The sequence below is a fragment of the Marmota monax genome, unplaced genomic scaffold, assembly GCF_021218885.2.
Source record: "Marmota monax isolate L192 unplaced genomic scaffold, Marmota_monax_Labrador192_F-V1.1 WCK01_AAM20220418_F8-fsc00020, whole genome shotgun sequence".
NCBI lineage: Eukaryota > Metazoa > Chordata > Mammalia > Rodentia > Sciuridae > Marmota > Marmota monax.
The window spans coordinates 16,239,852-16,264,583 of NW_026692912.1; the positions used below are offsets into that span (position 1 = coordinate 16,239,852).

A 24,732-nucleotide genomic window follows, 5' to 3' on the forward strand; every position below is an offset into this window, starting at 1 on the left:
CTCAGCAGGGTGACACATTGTAGTGAGAACAGGTGGTGGAGCAAACTACTTCAATCACCAGCCAAGAAGCAAAGAGAGGCTCAAAGCCTGGGGTCCTCCAATCCCCTTCAAGGACATGCCCCAAAGACCTAAAGACCTCCCACTAAGCCCCAACTATTAGAGGTCCACAGCACTTCCTATACCATCATGTTGGGGACCAATTCTTAAACACATGAACTTTTTTTTTTTTTTTTTTTTTTTTTTTAAATATTTATTTATTTATTTATTTTAGTTCTCGGCGGACACAACATCTTTGTTTGTATGTGGTGCTGAGGATCGAACCCGGGCTGCACGCATGCCAGGTGAGCGCGCTACCGCTTGAGCCACATCCCCAGCCCAACACATGAACTTTTGAAAGACACTAACCTTACTAATCCCAGACTTGAGGCAGTAAGAAGTTCACATTGCCTCTGGTTGTATTATTGCCCAAAGTGAAGAAACAGAATGTGCAACATTCTATAAAACTGTTGGCCTGGGCTCTTTAAAAAGCCACAGAGCCCAGCATGGTGGAGTACATCTATAATCCCACTACTCAGCAGACTGGGGTAGGAAGATTGATTACAAGTTGGAAGCCAGCCTTGGTAATATAGAGACTCTGTCTCAAAGTAAAATAAAAAGGGGCTGGGGGTGTAGTTCAGTGGTAGAACACTCCTGGATTCAATGTCCAGCACAAAAGAAAAAAAAAAAAAATCCTTGTCAGTGTCAGCCTGTTTTGAGTCTAAGCCCTTACCCTCTACACCACACATAGGGAGTAAAACAAAGTCCAGGCCTTTGCAGAACTTTCGTTTTGGAGGAAAGTGAAGTCTGAAAACTACTAGGACACAGTTTGCATTTTCAACACTATAACCTAAAGACCTGACCAGAACAATGTAGAAGAAGAAAAGTTTATTTGGGGCTCATGGTTTCAGAGGTCTCAGTCCACAGACAGCCACCTCCATTGCTTTGTGCACAAGGTGAGGCTGAACATTGTAGCAGAGGAAAGCAGCTCAGGACATGACAACCAGGAAGCAGGGATTCCCCTCACCATCTAAAATGCAAAAGGCATACCCTCAATGACCCACCTCCTCCAGTCACCCCCTACCTGCCTACAGTTACTGCCCAGTTAATCCCCACCAGGGGATTAATGCATTGATTAGAATGAAGGCTCTCATAACTCATTATTCCACCTCTAAATTTTCTTGCATTGTCTCACACATGAGCTTTTGGGAGATACTTCATACCTAAACCATAATGATTTATGATAGATAAATATTAGTTCCTTTTTTCTTCCTCCAATTCCATAGCTAAAAAGGAGAATTACATAAAATAAGAGGAAGAGAATCAATCTGCATACTACCCTTTCAACTCCTTCTCTCCTTAACTCTTACTCAAAAAAGATACCAGTAGCAGGGAACCAGTCGAGAGGGGACAGTCACCAACCCCTTCATCCCTAGGTCAGTGCTCCTCCAACTTAGGCCTCAGAATCGCCTGGAGGGCTTGTCATACAGTTTGCCAGGACACTCAGCATTCCTGATTCAGTAGGTCTGTGAAGCCACTGAATTTGCATTTCTCATAACCCCCCACACCCACCCCATGCTGCCAATTTCACTAGAGGACCATACATGACAACCACTGTCACATAACAGCTCCACAGGTGACTATTCTCATTATAAACATGAGGAATCTGAGCCTCAGGGAGGCTGTGTTCCTCACCAGAAACTACAGAATGAACAAGTGACAGAATCAGAATTCAAACTCAGATCTGCCTGACTCCAAATTCCATGCCAGTTCCACTACATCTGAGTCAGAGATGTGATATTTTAGGATTCCCCCATCTCATGTCCATTCCCTTTATTTTAGAACTTCTATTCCTGAAAGGCAGTCATTGTTGTATGTGTGTTTATTTTCATTTCCAGAGAGAACAGAAGATGGACTATAAAAGCTGTTCTGAAATGTTGCTGTCCATTTGCTCAGTGATCCCTCTTCAAGACGTCTAATGGCCCAAAACATGGCCCAAAACACAAAGATGATAAGTGCTTTAGCAAAACACTGAGAATTGAAATATCCAGTATAAAAGAACTGGTTAAATAAATTATGGTACATCCAAATGATGGAAATCCTGAAGCCATTAAAAATTATTTATTTAGAATTTTTATAACATGTCTAAGTATTTATCATATAATATTAAGGCAGAGCACAGAACTAAATTCAAGAAGCTTTCAATGTTATGAAAAATACTGAAAAAAAAAGACTAGAAGGAAAAAACCTAGAACACTAGTAACAGTTGTCTCTGCTTCTGATCATTTTCTGAACCTTCCGCACTTTCTACAATGAACTTCCCTAGTCAGAAAAACCACATTCTTTTTGTTGATTAAATGCTTTGAAGACTTTTCTACAGTTAGTCAATTCCTGAATCACGAGGAAAACCAAAACTGTGAATTTTAAAGCTAATATTTAATTCCAGATTACATCTTCCCTGATGCCAGGATATACATTTTAAGTAGGAAACAACTTGAATAACAATCGTTTTTTAAATTTTACTTTCACTTGCTATTTTTTAACAACTATTATTATAAATAAACACAAAGACCAGAAAGATAAACCTATAAAAATAATAACAGAGATTAATTTGGTTAACAGAATTATATGGCTTTTTAAATCTCCTTTGCTTAACAACTCTTATCACATGTTCTACTAAATATCTACTACTTTCATAATAATTTTTAAAAAGTGTTTGCTTTTTTTTTGGGGGGGGGGGGGCTGTGGGGGTACCGGGGATTGAACTCAGGAGCACTCAACCATTGAGCCACATCCCTAACTTTATTTTCTATTTTATTTAGAGACAGGGTCTCACTGAGTTGCTTAGCACCTCACTTTTGCTGAGGCTGGCTTTGAACTCACAATCCTCTTGCCTCAAGGAAATTATAGCACATCTATACAATATCATAGCCACTAAAAAAAAAAAAAAAAGTTAAAATGTTATAGTATTTAATAATATGAAAAAAATCTGATATATTATTAGTTGATCATACTATAAAACAGTATGTTCAGAATGATCCCAATAACTCAAATCAATGAAATGTGTAGGTATACACAGAAAATGCTTTAGTAAGAAATATTTATAGTATATCAGAACATTAATAGTGCTTCACTCTAGATGATAGAATTAAACATTATTCTAATTTTTAGATTTTTTTCTGCATTTTGGTCAATTTTCCTCTATTAAATATGAATTATTTTTCAATATGCAAAAAGACCAGTTTATTAAAAAAAATCTAGAGTAAATAAAAAGTTACCTTGTTAAATAACAGAGACACAGAGACAAGAAAAAGCACCTCACTGAAAGTTCTCCAGCTCCACCCAGCTCCAGTGTTTGTAAAGATGCTTGTCTTCCAGCATGAGGACAGCATTCAGCATAAATCCTTTCTCCTGTTCTAGATTTCAGAGTGCTGAGCAGGGCACTGACTCTAGCCGTAGAGGCCACCCCTCCTGACAGGGCAAGCACACATCCTCTAGAACCTGTGTGGGCTGTTTGGGTTTTTGGTTGTTTACTGTTTCTATAGTACAAAACAAAGCCCTGGGAGTAGAACCCAGGGCTTTGCACCACTAGGCAAGTGCTCTACAACTAAGCTATATCCCCAGCCTCATCTGGAACCTTTATATAAGACCATGGTAGAGCAGAGCATCTGGGGGAATCTAATTACAAGTAAATATAATTGCAATCATTTGATTAAGGAAATATACTATTTACATTGCAAATAACATACTAACTAGAGAATTTTACTCTCAGACCTGGCAGGACCTCCAAGGTCCACAGGAGACAATTTCCAGGACAGTCTTTAGAATGCTATGTAAATAGTGACTGGAAACAATAACAGAGATGTCATGCTAGAGAATCTTAAGTAAACAGTTCAAAGCCTAGCTTCCTGTTTATGCAATTTAAAGTCACGTTATTGCTAGCCACAAAGTAATTCAGCATTCTGATCTAATCTAAGAATTTCTTGTCTTTCTACTATAACTAAAAGGACTACAAAGAACAGCTGAAAAGTCAGAAGACACAGAAGGAACAAAAATAAACACAGACATGTATCTTCCAGCCCAAACAATGAGAAATCTATGCAACTAGACCATCCGTTCAATCTATTTCCAGATCGCTGTCTTCACTGTGACAGGTGGCAGAGTTACGCACAGATGTCAGCACCAAGACTTCCTTTTCGGGGAGTAATCCAAATTCCTGTAGAAAAGCTTCAAGGTCCACAGCAAAGAAATCTTCCCCCAGCTGGTCAGTGATGCGCACAAAATTGCCAATCAATTCACCCCCCTTGTAGATCAGCAGGGCAGGAAGGGCATTCCGGGTAAACCGACTGCTGGCCCCAATGACCGAGCTCTTCACCCGACAGAATTTGACAGCTGGGTACTCCCCAGCCAGGCAGATCATGCAGCCATTCATGGCTTCAGTCCCTGGAATGCCATCCTCATAAATATGGACCATGATGAGGGTGCTTTTCTGTTCTTTATCTATCATGTCTAAAAACCCTTCTCCACTAGGGATTTCAAAAACCTGTTTGAACTGGGGCCCCTTGTGGAGCTGCTGCCGCATTTCTTCCATCCTCTGTTTCCGGTACTGCTGCAGAAATTCTTCATCATCTTGGTCCTCATTCATCATGGCAAACTCCTTCAGAGTCATCTGTAAGAGGACCAGCAGGTAAGTAGACACAAGTGAACACTTGATAAATGTTGATGTGCACCTTGTACTTAAGATATGTGCAGCACCACACTGAGCACTTTATGTGCATTATGTCTTAATAAGTTGTTGTATTTTAGGAGGGTTTGGGATTGTTTGGGGTTTTTTTGGTTTTTTGTTTTGTTTTGTTTTGTTTCAGAAAAGGAAGTCTTACTATGTTGCCCAGGCCAGCCCAAAATGGCTGAACTCAAGCAATCCTCCCACCTTGGTCTCCCAACAAGCTGGGCCTACTTGTGTGAATGCTACCATGCCTGATTCTCAATGAATTCTTACAATAATCCCATTGGGAAAGGGATTTTATAATTCTCATTTTACAAATGAGGTTTCAAGACTTATGTTAGCTGCACAATTCACACAAGTAGTATGTGTAAGACCAGGACTCAAACTAGATTTTCAACACCCTGGTTTATATTACACCATACTGCCTCTCAACCCAAGCAGGCATCATCAGATGGTACCACTTCACTGAGCTATTTTCATTTTGTCAGTCTTGACAGTGGATTGCTTTATTCACTGATTTGTTTTCATAAAAAATAACAGGACATTGTGTAACTTCAAAAGAACATTTATAATCCCTGCCCTGCACAAAACACTTCTACACACAACAAACATCCACACATTCACATACACTCTAAAATTTTTCTTCTTATTATCAGTCACATGCTAGATTAGTTCTACTCTTAAAACAGAAGCCATGGGTGTACCAATTAAGATATAACCTACTCGGTCTCTTTGCTAATATTAATAATAAATTCTAAGTATCTCTTCATGTTTCTAAATAGTTTTATAAAATTATATATGTGTCATATTTTGCTTAACCACTCCCCTATTTCTGGCATTCAGGCAGTTTCTAGTTCTATTCAACTGTAGGTAATTCAGCAGGACAAAGATAGCCTCTCACTAGCTTGATTCATGTGGTCATGTGATTATGGCTTCGTTCTGGTCCTTCAGCCCAGGATAAGAAAGCAGCCAAGCAAAGCAGGCACACTGCCCAATGGCCAGCTTACATCACAAAGGCATCTTCCTTCTCCTGCCGGGGTGCAGCAAGACGCCCCTATAACAAACCTTCACTAAGCCTAATCCTGTACAGATTAGGGGGTGGGGAATAGGGCCCACTCTAGGTCAGAACAGACATCATTACTGGGTCATACTTATTACCAATTTTCTTCCCATCACATAGCTCTCCACTCTATCTCAGCCAGCTATTTCTAACAGACCTATTATGGTCTTTGCCAACTTTCATGCACTGAAATCATCCTTCTGGTCAAGGTGAATGACTCCTGACTTAATGCTCCCTGATCCTGGCTTGTGCTTTGGCTTTGGGCCACACCTAACTGATCTTGGGCACTCTTAGACTTTCTTCCATGTATGTGAGTAACAGAGGCCCTTTAATACTGAGAAGGTATTAGGAAATGTCAGGGACCTTGTTCCAAATATCTTCCAGAGGGCCTATCTGCTTCTACTCTAGTGCCTCCTCAGAATAAATCCTCATGATAGGCTTCAGATGAAACACAGCAACATCACAGAAAGAACGAGAAAATTTGAATTAGAATCTCAGTTCCTACGACAGAAAACTAACATTAAATGAGCACTTTTCAGTGGGCCAGTCACTACAATGGGTATTTTATCCACACAGTTCTGGGGTGGGCGTGACCTCAATAAACTAATCAAAAACCAAACTCAGAAAGGAAGAAATTTATTTCCCCACAATCACTAATGGCAGAGCTGAGAATCAAACCCCAGGTGTGCCTGAGTTATGACATGGCTCTATACTTTCCCCTGTCCTGCACAGCTTCTCAGAGGCAAAACCAACATCCTCTATCTCCCAAATCACCAAACCCAGTTCTAGTGGCCAGGGCAGCTTCTGAGAAAAGCTTAGGGCTGCTGATTACCTTCCCACTGATCTTTTCCTGGAGGTCCTTCTGTTTCTGTTGCTCCTCTTCTTCATCCAAATGGGACCTGCAGGTCATAGACAGCTTCTTGATCAGCCTTTCCATCTCCCGGCACTGCTCCTCTCTCTGCTCAGTTTCCAGTTGCTTGTAGCGGCGCCAGTCATTGATCACACCTTTTGGACCTGAGTGACATGAACATGATTGTGACCAAAAATAATGAGCAAAGAATTATGGAGCAGCTCACTTGTGCAGGTGGGAGCTCACATCTGTCTAAAGCTTGCACAACTAACACAGAACCTCCACGTACTATGACTAGGTATAGCAACATAGCAGTACCCATACAAGGTGCAATCTAACCTTCATTGCTTTCCTAAATATGCATCCTAAACACCCTCTTTCCCTTTCTCCAATATCGTCAAAATATTTCAGTCTTTTTTCAGTATTTATAAATCTTTTATGCAACTTCTTATTCACTCCACCAAATGCCTTTGAAGAACTCCCATTTGTGATTAAAATATTTCACATCTTCTTAACTCTGGTGATTCTGATCAGATTAAAATTGACCATGTTCAGGACTTGGGTCAGGTCAGGAAGGAAACTGCTTTTCATATCATATAACATAAAGGTAGCCTTAGTTAAACTCAATACTTTCCTAAAAACCAGGCCTTACTTTGAAAATTGTATAATCATGTTATGGTAAATCATCATTTATTCATTAATTACATATGCATGAACATATGGGATGGTGGCAAGCGTGGGTCTGAGCAGTATCCAACTTATAACTTAAGTTGAACCATAGTCAGTCCTGTCTGTGGGACCTACTACTGCCCACCTTTCATGTTTGTGAAAATGAGGCACAAGGAAGTTAAAGCAGGAATTGTAGCTCTAGCCTAGCTTCCAGAGTCTTCAATGTTAACAAGGAATTCTCAACAAACAAAACCTTCTACCAGTTTTAGAGTTTAATTGCCATGTCTATGACCAGGGGCTTGATAAGCACATAGCACTTTCAACTGAAATAGCACATAGCCCATGATAGGGCTACCTTCTTACCAACTCTTCAGGAGATCCTTGGAAACATTTTGCTATGAACAAAAATTGTTAACGGTACCCTGTTATTATTATAAAAGTTTTTAAAATTGAACTATAAGGGTTGGGGATAAAACTCAGTTGGTAAAGTGCTTGTCTCACATGCACAAGGCCCTGGGTTTAATCCCCAGCACCACACATACACACACACACACACACACACACACACACAAAATTGAACTATAAAACTTAGAGTTATTTAAAATGTTTCCATCCCAAATCATTATTGAAATGCTATAAAAACTAAAATTCTCACAGCTATATTTTATAAATCGAGAGCAATTTTCTGGATAAATTTAACTGGAGAAAATCTATTGTTATATCAACATGATAATACTTATTCCTTTATCTCCTGACACAAATAATGCATGTGATCAAAACAGCATGATAGAGTATTTTTCTTTAAAACATTTTTCTTGGCTCAAGGAAAAATGGCAAACTATTGAAATGACATATGGGATGTCTTTGTTTAAAAGATATCAATTTCTGACCACTAAAGGGAAGAAAGGGCAGGAAGAAGCTGCCCAGAGAAGTTCTGGGACTCACAGAGCAGAGATGCCAGGGGCTGGAAGGTGCACAAAACCTCTCGTTCTAACCCAAGTGTCTCTTACTTTTTATTTGTGCTCACTTCACTTTACAAAATTCACTATCAACAGAACCCAAAGATAAGAGCAATTCCACATAAGGCACTATGCTTATATGTTAGTAGTATCCCTGAGATTTCACATCTCCACTCCCTAGATCCCACATGTTTCTCTCCATGACCTTTAGCTGTGACCAGAAGGAGCTGCTGGGTGTGGAGGCTGCATGGCATGTGGTGAAGCACTCAGCTGCTGCGGGGCCCGCCCTGCCCACTGGCCCAGCTTTCGATTCCTGCACATGAGATTATGTAGATGAAGCCATAGAACACTCTGGAATCTCCAATGCCTTGCCCAAAGCTGCAACACATCCTCCCCACATACTTCAGGGAGGGGTCTGAAGACCAGGAAAAGGATTCCTTCAGCTCAAAGTGAACCAAGTCTACACTGGCTCAAGGGGAGCATCTCTGCCTATATTCTGTCAAGGGGAGCAAGTCCATGTCTACCTTGGCTTAAGGCAAGTAAGTCCCCGTCTACCCTGGCTCAAAGTGAGCAAGTATATACAGTGAGCAATAGAGAGAGGTACAGTGGTCTAGGCCTAGGAGAGGATAGAGGATGGCCGGTGGGCTCCAGCCTTTTCCCTGAAGCCAATCTCTAAAACAACCCCACACACACACACACACACACACACACTATATATATATATATATATATATATATATATATATATATATATATATATATTTTTTTTTTTTTTTTTAATCTTTGAAACATCAATTTTATTATACAATCTGTGAAAAAAAGGAATTCAGAATAAATTTCTCCCAAAGCATAAGAGAAAGGACAAAGAGCAGAGAAGGGGAAAGTGTCCTAGGGAAAAGTCTCTATGATGTGTTTTGCAGGGGGGGGGGAGGGGGCAGAATAGACTCCTGGTGGATACAGATAAACTTCGGCCTGGAATCTGTGCAAGAAGCCTGAGCCAGTAGGCACACCTCACTCCCACACCATGATGTCAAATCCAAGAGCTCAGGGTCCTCTGGCTGTCATTCAGTTCTGTCTGTCTTGGCTGGGCATTTCCATTGGAGCCACTCTTTTCCTGAACACTAGCAACCAAAACAAGGTATGCAGCACAGTTGTTGAATGAATTTGGCAATCCTCCTCCTCAGCCTCTTCCAGCCCTTGCTGCTGTCCTGGGATTGCCCTGTGGAGGTGCCTTGGAAGGATGAGCTGCTGGGCACAGGGTCCTGCTGGGAGGCTAGGCTGGGAGGAAGTATGTCCACATGGAGGATGCAGAGCTGAATGGCAGGCACACTGGCACTTCCAGGACCCTTGTGTGGGGACTGCTTGGTCTCCTCAGGCTGCTGCTGCTCACAGGGCAAGGGAAGGCTCACTGCAACGCTTCTCAAGGCAGACTCTAGGAGGATCCGCAGGGCCTGCCCCCTGGATTCTCTGGCACTGTAGCATGAGGTACACAGCCATCGTGACGTCAAATCTTCAACTTGCCACAGACACTCAGGTATTTTGGGGTGGAAACCCATGTCGATCATGATTTTTGTAATTACGGGATCTGGGAGTTTGGGGAGTATCTTACTATAAGGACTAAGTGAAGCAGCTTCCTCACCCTGGCTCAACCATGGGTGCCCCATGACCTCTCTAGGGTGGGCTTCTACATGGGGTCTACTGTCAGGATTTCATTGATGAGGCTCTGTGTTCCTTGGAAATCCACAGGGGGAATGTCATACGTTCCCTGTATGATCAGCTTCTTTACCTGCTTATTGCTGCTTGCCTCAAATGGGCATTTCCCTGTGAGCATAACATAGAGAACGACACCCAGGATCCAGACATCTGGTGGGCAGGGGGTAGTGCTTGTATTCCTTCCCATGGATGACTTCAGGGACAACATATAGGACAGTGTCCCAGAACCTATTCAGCTTCTTCCCAGCTATGAATCTGGTGCTCAGGCCAAAGTCAGTGAGTTTGGTGTTGCCGCTGGCATCCACCACCACATTCTCTGGCTTCAGGTCAAGATGCACATTACCCTTGTCCTGGCAGTACTGCATGGCATGGATGATCTGCCTAAACAGTCTGCAAGCCTCCACCTCCTACATGCCATCAGCTTTGGGGATGAGGTCCCATAGCTGTTCCCCACCTGCATGCTCCATGATAAGGTAGATATATTCCATGGTCTCGATGCCCTGGAAGAACTGGATCATGTTTCAGTGGTTCAAGGCCACCATCAGATCCAGTTCAGGTAGGAAGGGGAAGTTCGAGGCTACTTTTGCCAGGACCTTCACCACAACCTCTGTCCCAGTGAAGAGATGGCAGGCAAGTTTCACCTGGGCAAAGCCCCCTTCTCCAAAGTCCTGCAGGACCATATAGTGGTCCATCCATGGAGGCTGGCTCCTAACAGGAGCCCCACCCCTGCAGCACTAAACTGCTCTAACTACTCTCACTGCTCATTCCTAAACTGGAACAAGGATGCAAGCTAAAAAAAAATAAATAAGGACCAAAAATAAAATAAAGCCCAAATTAAAAAACCAATATCCAAAGACCACAGCCACAAGCCACTAACAACCACCAAACGTGCTAAATATCTGGGAGTCGACAGGTCACCACCAAGAGCTTCCTGTACTTACAGACAAAAAACAAAACAAAACAGCTGCAGCCACCCTCTTATATACCTGCTGTTTGAAATTTCCTCACAATGGCTCCTTGTGAGGTCAGAGTAAGAAATGACCCAGTCACACCTGGGCATAACCCCCTTTTGGATCTCCAGGACCTTTTCCACTTTCAAAATAATAAGAAAGGACTCTGGAAGATTATTTGCTTTAGTGGGTTATGGAGACTAATATGTACTTGTTTAGAAATTAAAATTTGTAGATTACTTCAGTGGTCTCTTCATTTTGAGTCTGAAAATCTGTAATAACTTTGTGGCTTTGAAAGACCTCATCATATCCACACTCAAGCTCTCTGATCCTTTGCTGCCCTGAACTGAGCAGCTTTCCCCCACTGGGCCTTTCCCCCATGATGGACTTGGGCAGAGCAATGGAGTCAGCCATCTGACTGAGACTTCTGGAACTATGGGCCCCAGAGAAGTTTTTCCTTCTCCAAGTTGTTCTTGTTGGGTGTTTTGATCACAGAGACAATAGAGCTAATCAAATCACAGCCATACATCATTGTACCCAGATGTATGGCGTGCACACGCACACTCACACAGGAGAGTAGTGCTAGGAGCTAACCCAAGTCTTTGCACAGGCTGGAGAAGCTCTCTTCATGTGCACATCCCATCCCTGGGGTGGGAGCTTCCTGGCCTAACCAGCTGTCAACAATGTCACATTAATGTTGAACTGTCAACAGGAATTTTGGAGAGATACACACATTCAAACCACAGAATGAAATAAACTACAGCCCAGGGAGTTGGTTCCAACTAGATATGCCCTGTGCAACCCGAAGGACATTAGATAGAAACTCAGATCTTGATGAAGAAAGAAAAGTCCCTGGTAAAGCAAATTCATGACAATTAAAAGAGCTAGTGCTACTGTTGTTTTCTACAAGAAGTAAGAGAATAATGTATCGAAACACCTCAATTTTATTCTACAGTTAAAAAATACCTTATATAACACTGTAACATCAGTAACTGAAGGGGAAGGGCTGGAGAGTTATAGCAGCCACATCTGCACACTACTGAAGCATGTTGCTATAGATTTATATCACAGTGGCATGTCTTTCTCATGTTAAATAGGACCCCCCCCATGGGAACCACAAAGAAATTCTAGTAGAGCACACCCAAAATGAGAGGTAAGGGAATCAAAATGTTTCAATACAATCATCAACTAAATAGGAGGGAAGATAATCATATAACAAAGCAAGTCACATTGAATCAAAGCTGTGCTGCTCTCCTCATAAAGGACACAAGCCACTGGAGCTGGAGTTGTGGCTCAGTGGTACAGAGCTTGCCTGGCATGTGTGAAGCACTGGGTTCAATCCTCAGCACTACATAAAATTCATAAATACATAAATAAATAAATAAAACATAAATAAATGCATTAAAAAAAAAAAAAAAAAAAAAAGGACACAAGCCATGCTGAATCAAGGCCCTCCCAGCTGTCCTTATATAGACACAAGCCACACTGAACCAAGGGCCCAGCCCTGATCTCCTTATAAGGACAGAAATCACAATGAACCAAGGGCTATGGTAAACATCAAACTCGGGCACATGTTAAAACTTCCAGGCTATAAGCATTTCTCCAAGCCTATGAACTTTCTGAAGTGAGAACAGGGACTGGATCTTCTTTAATTTTCGATGCCCAGTGCCTGGTATAAAACTTAACACCTAGGAGTTTTTCACTTAATTTTGGTTAACTGTTTCTTTTTGGCTGACTGGGTGGATGGATAGATAGACGGACAAATAGACAGATGGACAGATCAATGAGTAGGTAGTGGTATGGATGGATGGCAGGAAGGAAGGAGGAATGGTTAGATGAATGGTTATGATACCAGTCTTGAAAATCAGGATGGGGTCCTTGATCCCCTGGTGTTGAAGATTAAACACCCACGAAATACCGAGGCAAGAGCAAAAGGTAAATTTTATTTAAGAAACAGAACTGGGAGGGGGTGGGGGGAGAGACTCCTACAGAGAGGAGGGGACCCAGAGCTGGTGCCCAGGGGAGTGGATATGTCTTGCTCCTTTATAAATTTTAGGTTCCTTTCTTCTCATGCCTTCATGACCAAAAGGCAGGAAAAGAGCAGCCCAGGGGCTGATGGCTTGTGTTGGAAAGTGCAATCCTTCCCCTCCCCGAGAGGTGTGAGCAACAGGTTGATGGGGAAGTGCTATCTGCTTATTATGTTACACTGCTAAGCATTAGTCTTTTAAAAAAAACAAACAATTATTTGGCATGAACTAAAATAAACAGATAGGCTTTTTCCTCAAGGACATTAACTTTTCCACTACAGGAGTGGGAGGGGCTTCCACTATCATCAAAATCTATTTTGGATACAACTGCTAAATAACAAACTGCTTCAAAGCTTAGTAGTAAAAAATATAAAATAAATTATGGTGACAGGTTCTGTTGGGTCAGAAATTAGGAGAGAGTACAGGGGAAATGGCTTGCTTCTGCTTCATGTTCTCTAGTATCTCATCTAAAAAGACTCAAAATATGAAGAGGAGTTGCCAGCTGGGACTAGAATCATTAGGAGTCTCATTCACATGTCTGTCAACTGGGCTGAAATGTCTTCACACTAAGCTCAGCTGGTCTGTCAATCAGAGTGCATAGATGAGTCCTCTCTAGGCATCTGTGCTTCCCCCAAACATGGTATCTCAGAATAGGTAAGCATATAACTTGGTAGTTGTGGCTCCAGTGCAAGGATTCCAGTAGACAAAACAGAAACCTCATTGCCTGTTATGAACCAGGCTTGGTGGTCACATAGTATCAGCTCCATCACATTTTATTATCTGAAGTAGTTACCAGTCTATCCAGGTTTCCAGGCTGGAGACATAAACCTCACACCTTAATGGGAGGCATGTGAAAGAGTTTTACAGCCACTTTTAAAATCCCTCACTCCTGTTAGAAACTGAAGCCTAGAACCCTTATGGAAGGCAATTTTATCTTAATTCCTTTCATCCCCTTTAGGACTCATTTTTTTTTGACAGATATCATTTACTATTTGTGAGAAACCAGATCTCTAGCCTCCCCAGCATACCTGAATGTGCTGGCAACATGGTGGCAAAAGAAAAAAAAAACTCTACCTCCTTTCCTGAATGCAGTGCTTATCATGTGTCATACCAGTGTGAGAGAAGAACCCTTGGCACTGGCTGGATCAGTTGCAGGGAACCTTCCTAATATTCTGAACACTGACAGAACCCATGATCTGTTCAGGGCAAAGCAGTTGGGCACAGAATAACAGGCCCCAGTGGGCAAGCTTGCACAAAGCAGAGACCTGCACCAAACTTCCACCTACCCCACAGCACTCCGTCTCTTTTTGTTCTTGTTTTTTTTCTCCTTTCTTTTTTTTTTTTGTACTAGAGATTGAACCCAGGGGAGCTCTACCATTGAGCCACATCTCCAGCCCTTTTTATTTTTTATTTTGAGACAAGGTCTCACTAGGTTGCTTAGGGCCTTGCTAAGCTGCTGAGGCTGGCTTTGAACCTGCAATCCTCTTTCCTCAGCCTCCCAAGCTGCTGGGATTACAGGCATGCACTACAGCACCCGGCACAGCACTCCTTCTCCTTAGGATCATGTCCACTGACCTTAAAGCTTCTTGCGGAGTGCATCAGTGCCACAGGGCAGAGTGGTCTACACACAAAGGGGTGTGCTACAGCACAGTTTGTAATAAAGGGCCAAGATAATGCCCAACATTAGGAAACAAGTTAAAGAAATTATGAAATAAAGTAACACTGTTCAGGGAAAATAAAGTAACACTCAGAAAGATGAGGCGGTCTATTCCCTGCAATGAAAGATTCTCCAAATATATTAGTTTACATAAAAATGACAAGTCTGCTATAGTAATACTGCCTTACAGGCCCAGCTACTCAGGAAGCTGAGGCAGAAGGACTACTTGAGTCCAGGAGTTCATGGACAGCCTGGGCAACAAAGCAAGATTCCATCTCTAGGGGGAAAAAAAAAAAAATGCCTATTTGTCATCTACCAGGATGACAAAAATCAAAAAAATTGATAACCCAGGAAGAAAAATATAAGAAACATTGTACTGCCAGTTAAATTATAAATTAGTGCCACCTCAACTAACAGAAATTCAACAATATTAAAAAGTGGAGTTGGAGACAGCTCAGTGGTAGTACTTGCCTAACATTCAAAAGGCCCTGGGTTCAAGGAGAGGGGGAGAGGGAGAGAGGGAGAGAGGGAGAGAGGGAGAGAGAGGGAGAGAGGGAGAGAGGGAGAGAGGGGGAGAGAGAGAGAGAGAGAGAAAGAAAATATGCCATTTCTAAGAGTTTATACTACAAATATACTCACATCTATGATTTATGCCTATCAAACTATTAATCTGACAAATAGGGTTCAAACCCAGGCCAATCTGTTCATTGTCATGTTGCTCTGCACTGTGTAGTAAAAAGACTACAAGCACACACAATGAATGCCAACACTGGTAATCGATAGAAATGGGATAGTTAGAGAGATCAGGAGAATTCTAAGTGATACATACTTAACAGACATTTTAAAATCTGTTCCCAGAGCTCAAGACTTTCCAGTACCTGTATTAACTGAGATGCCTTCACCTGCCAGCTCAGCCTCCACAGGCATGGAACTGCTGGCTGGGGCACCCCTGCCTCTGTCCTTGTCTTCATGGTCACTGTCCTCATCCTCACTGCTGCTGTAGTAGTACTGCAGTTTCTCCCCCAGCAACTTGTCATCCAGGGTTGTCATGATGCCTGGAAGAAGGCAACATATCAGGCTTTATGTGGGCTTAAGCATGAAGTCATGAATCTGAAGAATAGGGGACCCACTTGGGCTAAGATCCTATAGGAACCTAAAAATTATTTTTTTTCCTAAATAGAATCTCAACAAATCCCTACCATGACAGTGATAGAATTTATTATGTTCTTTTGTAGAAGGTAAAACTGAGGTTCAGATAAGGGAAGTTACTTTCCCAAGCTTTCCAGAATGTGGTGGAGTGGTAACAGGCCCAGGTATGCCTGACTCCTGTAGCCTGAGGGATGAGTTACTGTCTTCCGAATATTGTACTAGTATCTATTGTTCCAAAGTAGAAACTGTGTTTACATTACTGACTTGTGATTTTATCTATGCTTAGTTTCAGTTTGCCTACCAAGTAATTAGTAATTGAAAACTTCAGTAAGAATCCTAAGGAAATACTTCAAAAGGGACCATAAAAAGTGTGATGCTGGGGACTGAGGTTGTGGCTTAGTGGCAGAGTGCTTCCCTAGTAGTGTGAGGCACTGGGTTCCATCCTCAGTGCCACATGAAAATTAATTAAAGAAGATATCGTGTCCATTTACAAATACAAATATATGTATTTTTTTAAAGTATGATGTTGAATCTAAGTCAAGCTGTCTCACTGCAAACTTGGATGGTCTCCAAAGCCCTACTAATTCTGACTAGTTAAAACTAGTGTCGATGCCAAGATTTTAATAAAAACCAAGTATTTAAAGGACCACAAAGCCAGTGTTCTGCATCACAAGCAGCCAAAGGCATTTTGGGGGAAAGTGCAGTTTAGCCCCTTTACAGGCTTTTTTGAGGATCCAACAGGAATAGTTAAAAAAGGAAAAACAAAAACAAAAACAAAAAAACGCCTAACCCTTTAGTATTTCTTCCTCAAAGCATCCCGACATTATGCTGTCTTCATGAAGACTTCTCACAGGGCCTGTTACACTTCATTACAAAATGACTCTCCCACAGGCTGAGAGAGCTCTGGAAAGAAGAAACATCCAACAACTAATCCGGATCTCCAACACCCAGCAAAACGCCCCAAAGGATGATGAATCACTGAATCCCGCGACCCCGACAGTCAGACCGGGAATATGGTGCAAAGGAAGCAAGGCTAATTAAGAGAAAGTGCAGGTTCTAGGGAGGAGCAGAACCAAACTTAAGGGAAGTGGGCAAGCCAGGAATGGGACAAAAAACCGCATGAGGGTAGAGAGGACCTAAAGAAGCCGCGCCCGCTCACAGCACAGACCAAAGAGGGTGCAGAGGGGAGGCGGGACCGTGCAAGGGAGGAGGCGAGGGGCGGACCAATGAGACGTGGCGAGGGCGGGGTCAATGGGGAGGCCGGGGTGAGAAGGTGGGGCCAGCAGAGGGGAGCGCACAAAAGGCGGGGCTGCTGAAAAGAGCGCAAGGGGGCGGAGCCGGTTGAGGGGTGAGCGAAGGAGGCGGGGTCCCCGGAAGGGCGGCGGAGGGGTGCCCCAGCCTTGGGAGATCCTGGAGAAGGCCGGGGGGAGGTTGGGGTCGGGAGAGAGGTGGAGCAGGGAAGTGGCGGGGTCCGTGGGAGACTCGAAGACAAGGCAGTTTTATCGAGGCTCGCAAACCACCGTTCCACCCATATTCCACGCCCATCGCTTCCTCCCGGCTGACCCCAGTGCATTTACCCGGACTAGTTCAGTCTGGATCCCTTTGGGCTAGCAGCTCCGGGCACCAGAAAGAACGGAGCGCTGACTTAGAGGGAGAGAAGTGGGTCGGCGCCCAGAGCACCCAAGAGAAAAGCTGCCGGAGTCTTGAGTGCGCGGACCAATGAGGCGGCCCTCCTGCGTCATGGCGGACGCCGCGGCCCAATTAGAAGAAGCTTCTCCCGGCGGCTGAGGGAGAAACTACAGGTCCTAGTTTAGGACAAATTACCTGGACAACTTTAATACGCTTGTTTGTCTTGTTTATGTTTTGCTTTGGACATACACACACACAAGCTGAATATATACTCCCAGCTTTGAACGAGGAAAAAATATTTTCTCCCCTCAAAAGTTCCATAGCCATTCCAAAAAATTTTTTAAACAGCTTCATTACATCTATTGAGCGGTAAATTGAGTCAGAGACATTAAATGACAGCCATTAAGCCAGAAATTAGAATAAAACTAAAAAAAAAAAGCAAGGCCTATGACACGTAAACGTAACATGAAATCCTGGATTGGGATCCTAGGACTGAAAAAGAATTAGAATGGGACAACTGATGAAATTTGCATAATATTAATTAATAGTATTAAATTAATAATTTCCATATTTGAACTCCGGTTATCTTGTTAACCTTCGAGATTCTGGATGAAGAGTATAGGGTAACGCTAACCTATTTTTCCAACGGTCTTGTTAAACCTAAAATTATTTCAAATTCTTAGCCTTTGTTGAGATATCCAGTACACAGCTATGAAGTTACTCATTAAAAAAAAAAAAGTCTTGTGAAATTGAATCATATACAATATACAAGAATGATATACTGTTTTAAAATAGGGTTATTCGGAAAGCTAAGGCAGGAGGGTCACAAGTTCAAGGCTACCCTCAGCAACTTAATGAGACCCTGTCAGAAAATAAAAAATAAAAAGGTTTGGAGATGCAGCTCAGGGGTATGTGCCCCCAGGTTCAATTCCCAGTACCAAAAAAAAAAAAATGTTTTAATAAAATAGGGCTGTAAATTCAGGGGAGAGTATTCTTAATTTGTGGCTATAAGACCACCTGAAATTATCTGCAGTTTGTGTATGTGCATGTTTTTCTGTGAAACTGTTGGTTCAGTCTGTCAAAAAGAATCTGAAAACTCTTCCCCACTGCACTTCAAATTTCAGAAATATTCATTTAAAGAGTCCAGTAGGGACTTTTTATGCTTTTGTTGCACAATGAATGCCTTACTTTAATCAGCTTGTGTGACCAACAGACTTGAATATACGTGTGATCTGCACAAGAAATCCTTATAAATAAATATTTGTTAAATGAATTCTCAATAAATGCTTTTGTTTTAATTTGCTTTTATTCAGTTCTCCCTAAAGCAGTGACTTTTCTCATCCATGGCAGTTCCTTGTCCTTCACAGTTCACCTTTTATTCATTCATTCATTCATTCATTCATTCATTCATTGGTACTGGGGATTAAACCTAAGGGCCATTTTTCTTCTAATTTTTTATTTTGAAACAGAGTCTCCCTAAATTTCTGAGGCTGATCTGGAAGTTTTCACCTCCTGCCTCAGTCACCCCAGTCACTGAGATCATAGGCATGGACCTCCAGCACCCCACCAAAGTTCACTTTTAGTGCTATAATCCTCAAGGGGACCTCAGTGCCACCCAACAATCTTATATTTCCCTGAGCAGTTTCCTCTCCCACTCCAAGAAAAGCGATTCATATCTATTCTCTCAAATTTTCAAAACTTCTACTCCTATCCTGGCTCAACTGACTTGTAACCTTATTTCACCTGAAAAGCAATTAGAAGAGACTTGCCCTTGGTTTAGCTCCCCAAACTTGTACCAAACCCCCCTGCATCTATACCAACTGATTGAATCACTGATGAAGTCAATCCCATTCCTTCAGCCTAGTAAAGGATTCTGCTCCTAAAATTACTTCCCTTCTCTCTCCCCTCTGAATTATCAGGGTTTTTTTCCCTACAGCATATCCATATGCTTTCATAGCACTCATCTTTAAAAAGGACATATACTCTTAAACCAGGTACAGTAGTGCACACCTGTAATCCCAAGGTGAAGCTGAGGCAGGAGAATGGCAAATTCAAGGGCAGCCTCAGCAATTTAGTGTGGCCCTAAGCAACTTAGTAAAACCCTGAATCAAAATAAAAAGGGAAACAAATGCAGCTCAGTGGTAAAGAACCCCTGGGTTCAATCCCCACCAGTACCAAAAAAAAAAAAAAAAAGGACATATACTCTAAGATACTATTTTCTACTTTTTCAGTTATTAAAAATCCAAAAGTTTGAGGCCAGGAGCAGTGGCACATGCCTGTAATCCCAGCAGCTTTGGAGGCTGAGGCAGGAAGCTCACAAATGCAAAGCCAGCCTCAACAACTTAGTGAGGCTCTAAGCAATTTAGCGAGACCTTGTCTCAAAATAAAAAACAAAAAGACTGGGGATGTGGCTCAGTGGTAAAGCACCCCTGGGTTCAATCCCCAATACGAAAAAAAAATCCTAAAGTTTGATCACACTGAGATCGGAGGAGGGTCTTGGTTTGTAGAAGTGCAAATTGATTCAACTCATATTATGAGTGGCCATTGAGAACCATCTATCAATGTATCAATGTTGCAAAAATACATATTCAGCAAGTCCTTTTCCAAAGTTTATTTATAAGTATTCTTGCATACGTATATTATTTAGCAAAACAAAACGGAGAACAGTACTTATTATTCTGGGGTCTTCTACATTAAAAAGTGGAGACAAATATTTATTATGTACATAGAGAGAAAGCAATGAAGGCCAAGCATGGTGGCACACACCTATAATCCCAGCAATTTGGGAGGCTGAGGCAGGAGGATTGCAAATTCAAGACCAGCCTTGGCAAGTTAATGAGTCCCTATCTCAAAATAAAAAAATAAAAAGGGCTGGGGATGTAATTCAGTGGCAAAGCATCCCTGGGTTCAATTCCCAGTACCCCCCCCCCAAAATTGAATGCCCCAAGTTTTAGCCTTTTGGCAACTTCTTTTTATATATACTCACTTTTGGAATAACATGGAGGCAGTAAATTATATGTAAACTATTTATTTACTCATATGAAGAAGAGTCAATAGGTGAATGTCAAGACATGTAAAAAAAATAAAAGAAATTTAAAAGGTGAATTTTTAAAAGGGGTGGATAGGTGGGATGTTGAGACGCCATGGTGAATCATGTGCATTTTTCAGGAAGCAAATGAACTAACTGGCAGGTTGCAAAGCGATCAGTCTAGGCAGTCTGCCCTTGAGCTGGCTGGTTGAAGTTATCAAAGACAACAATATTATTTCTGAATTCCCCAGAAAACCTTGCACTTGATTTGGCACCCATCCACTCACTCACCAAATGTATTATAAGGAATTGGCTCATGTGATTATGAAGGCTGAGAAACCCCAAGATCTTGAGTTAGCAAGCTAGAAAGCCAATGGTATCATTCCGTTCTGAGTCCAAATCTGAGTTCAACGATAGGATAAGACCAGGGTCTCAGCTCAAAGACAGGCAGACAGAGGGAGTTCTTACTCAGGTTTTTTGCTCTATTCAGGCATTCATTGGTTGTATGTGTATATATGTGTTGCTAGGGATCAATCCTAGGTTCTTGTACGTGCTAATATGTGCTCTAGCACTGAGCTACCTCCCAGTGCCAGGCCTTCATTAACTGAATGAGGCCAGCCACACCCGGGTGCTTTATTCAGTTTACCAAATGATTCAACTGTCTATCTCATCTAGAAACAGCCTCACAGACACACGCAGAATAACACTTGACAAAATATCTGAGCACCCCATTTCCCAGTCAGGTTAACACACAAAATTAGCCATCACATCCAGTTTTTTGGCTGGGATATAACTGAATGGTAGGACACATGCTTAGCATGTGCCAGGCTCTTGTTTTGATCCCCAGCACACACATAAATTAGCCACTTATCCACTTTTTGGTTATGATAAGTACTTCAAGAAGTAGATTTGATCATGAGGTTTCACTGTCTTTGATGTAGGGACATCAATTGGATGTTGACTTTAGATAATGGTAGTATAACAACCTTTAAATATCTAAATATCAGTACAAAAGGGCAAAAAGTATACATACAAACATTTTGAGAAAAACCTGAAATTACTTTGTACATAATTTTTATATGGCTTCCTAACTAAAGGAATAATTGGGGGGGGGGGCACAGGTTACAGGACCTGTAATCCAGGGACACTTTACTACTGAGCTACATCCCCAGCCCTTCTTATTTTATTTTTTAAATTTTGAGACAGGGTTTTTTTTATTTATTTATTTTTTATTGGTTGTTCAAAACATTACAAAGCTCTTGAAAATATCATATTTCATACATTTGATTCAAGTGGGTTATGAACTCCCATTTTTACCCCGTATACAGATTGCAGAATCACATCGGTTACACATCCACGTTTTTACATATTGCCATACCAGTGACTGTTGTATTCTGCTATCTTTCCTATCCTCTATTATCCCCCTCCCCTCCACTCCCCTCCCATCTTCTATCACTACCCCTTCTACTGTAATTCATTTCTCTCCCTTGATATTTTTTCCCCTTTCCCCTCACATCCTCTTATATGTAATATTGTATAACAATGAGGGTCACCTTCCATTTCCATGCAATTTCCCTTCTCTCTCCCTTTCCCTCCCACCTCTCGTCCCTGTTTAATGTTAATCTTTTTTGAGACAGGGTCTTGCTAAGTTTCCTAGGGCCTCGCCAAGTTGCTAAGTCTGGCCTCAACTTGCTGCCCTTCTGCCTCAGACTCCCAGATCTCTGGGATTACAGGCATGAGACACTGCCCCTTGAGGATCTATAAGTTTTAAAGCAAAGTAATATACTCATAAAACATCTGAGGAAATTCACCTGTGCAGTGGGCACACAACTTATCCTATATGTTCCCCTTGCTTGTAGGCAAAGTGCAGCTTTCTACTGTACCTTGACCTGCCGCTGCCAAATGCCGCGTCCGGCCAAGGGAGCCGAGTCCGGCGAGGGACGGCGAGGTTAAAAGACACACAGGACACCAAGGTTCTTCATCCAGGAGTCAATACCCTTTATTGCTAACAGACCTTTTTTTATACCCCAAGCGGCAGAAGTGGAAAGCTACCCAAAAGCAGGAGGGAGGGGGGAGAAATTTAGTTTCAACATCTATTATTGTCAGGTACCGAAATCTCCCTTAACAATAAGTCCATCAGACCAGAAAAGGTCAAGGCATTCCCGTGGGATACATATGTCTCAGACGGACAAGCAGGAACAGAAAAACCGCAAGTTCGCCATGGCCTTGTGAGCTGGCCACACTGGCATGCAGAACAAACTAGTGGAGGTAGGGCTCCAGGGGCCAAGGTGGACCTGTTGCCAACAGCCAAAGAGTGAGTGAGTAATAATATGTCAAAGCCTTGAAAAAAATTAAAAATAAAAAGGGCTAAAATAATAGGTCAGTGGTAGATCTTCCCTGCTTTCAATCTCTAGAACCACAGAGAAAAACAAAAAAGGAAAAGAAATGAATGCGTTATCAAGTCATGAAAAGATATGGAGGAGTATTCCCATAAATAAGTATCTTAGTCACTTGTACTTTTGTAGCTAAGTCTAAAATTTGAGTTGCTTTGTGTAGTATTTGGGTCACAGAGAAAATTAAGGATTATACATTTTGAATGGGAAGCTATATTCAGGGAAGAAATCCTAGCACAACTCAATTAAATAGAGTCTTGGACCTCTCCTGCTAAGTTGTTACCATTGGGGCTGTTTATAAAATGTGAGCAACTAAAAGATTTGTTTTAAATATTTGGGAAAATTGGGGGTGAAAGTGCATGCTTATAATCCCAGCAACTCTGGAGACTGAGGAAGGAGGATCGCAAGTTCCAGGCCAGCCTCAGCAATTTATGGAGGCCCTAAAAAACTCAGTGAGAACCTGTCTCAAAATTTAGAAAAAAAAAAAAAAAGAGCTGGGGTGGTGGCTCAGTGGTAGAGCACTTGCCTCACATGTGTGAGACCCTGGGTTCAATACTCAGCACCACATAAAAATAAATAAACAAAATATATTGTGTCCATGTGTAATTAAAAAAATATTTTTAAAAAAATTTAAAGGGCTGATGATATAGGTCAGTTGTAAATTGCCCTTGGGCATCACCCCCCAAAAAAATAAACAAATAAATAAATAAAATAAATATTTGGAAAGCATTTGACCAAGACCAAAACACAAGTCACATTTTGATGTTGTTAAGCATAATGAGGCCATCTGAGAGACATCATCCTGAGAATCTCTTAGTAAGTATTAATGATTGTCTGAATTTAGTCCTATCTTTTAAAATCATGTGATTCCTCTATAAATTTATGAGAAAATAATTGGACCATAATTTATATTATGAATCCCAATTTTTATTCTTTTAAAAAATGTGTCTTGGGTTTTGTGATAGTTAATCTGGATTGTCAGCTTGATCAGATTAAGAGATGCCTAAGATTCAGAGACTGCTCCGTATGTCCATGATGGTGTTTCCAGAGATAATGGGTATATGAGGGGGCAAACTGAGGGGGGAGACCTTCCATTCAATAGGTTAGGGGTCTGGATGGAAGAAAAGCTGGAAGAAGGAGCAAGCCAACACAGACACAAACTCCATTCTTCTTGAGTAGGTGCTTCCATTATGGCTGTGATCCTGAGGACACTGAACTCTAGCTCCTTTACTCAGACCAGCAGTTCTCCAGGGAGTTTCCTGATCTTCAGTTTAGAACTGGGGCTGCATCTTTGGTCCCTTTTCTTCTGAGGCTTCATCTTCTTGAACTGAGCATCTACTTGTTCCTACAGGTCTCAAGTCAGTCATTGTGGGATTATCTGGCTTCTGATCATATAAGCCAATCTGATAAATCCCCTTTGGTTCTGTTTTTCTAGAGAGCCCTAATACAGGTTTCTTTTCAGGTTCTAAGAAATATGAGTAAACTGTATTAGTTATCTATTGCTGTGTAACAAAGTATCCCAGTACCACTGTCTTAAAACAAGTTTTTATTATTTTATAGTTTTGGGGATTGGGAATCTGACCATGGTTTGCTTATTTGGGTGGCTCTAGCTCAAGGTCTGCCCTGATGTTATGATGTTGCCAGTCAAATTGCTGGCATGGAGGCTGAGGTCTCAGCTTAGGGGTGGGGACAGTAGAGATCCACTTTCCAGCTAATTTGCATGGTTGCTAGCAGACTTTCATTGTTTAACATGTGTTTCTTCATAGGCTTCCTGAATGCCCTCATAATTGAGGGCTGGTGGGAGGAGAAAGACAGGCAGAGGGAAAGAACGAGAGAAGTAGGAGGAGAAGAAGGGGAAGGACAGGGGAAAGCCAAAAGCAGGGGAA

General features: G+C 41.8%; 1 protein-coding gene across 1 annotated transcript; it reads right to left on the reverse strand.

The window, feature by feature from the left end:
- Positions 1–2,142: 2,142 nt before the first annotated feature.
- Positions 2,143–17,545, reverse strand: Pdcl (phosducin like). The gene is made up of 4 exons (XM_046451914.2): positions 17,374–17,545; positions 15,526–15,702; positions 6,655–6,836; positions 2,143–4,705 (listed from the first exon to the last, which is right to left on the reverse strand). The coding sequence occupies exons 2-4, from the start codon at positions 15,695–15,697 to the stop codon at positions 4,154–4,156; spliced, it is 906 nt and encodes a 301-aa protein (XP_046307870.1). The 5' UTR covers positions 15,698–15,702; positions 17,374–17,545; the 3' UTR covers positions 2,143–4,153.
- Positions 17,546–24,732: the final 7,187 nt, after the last annotated feature.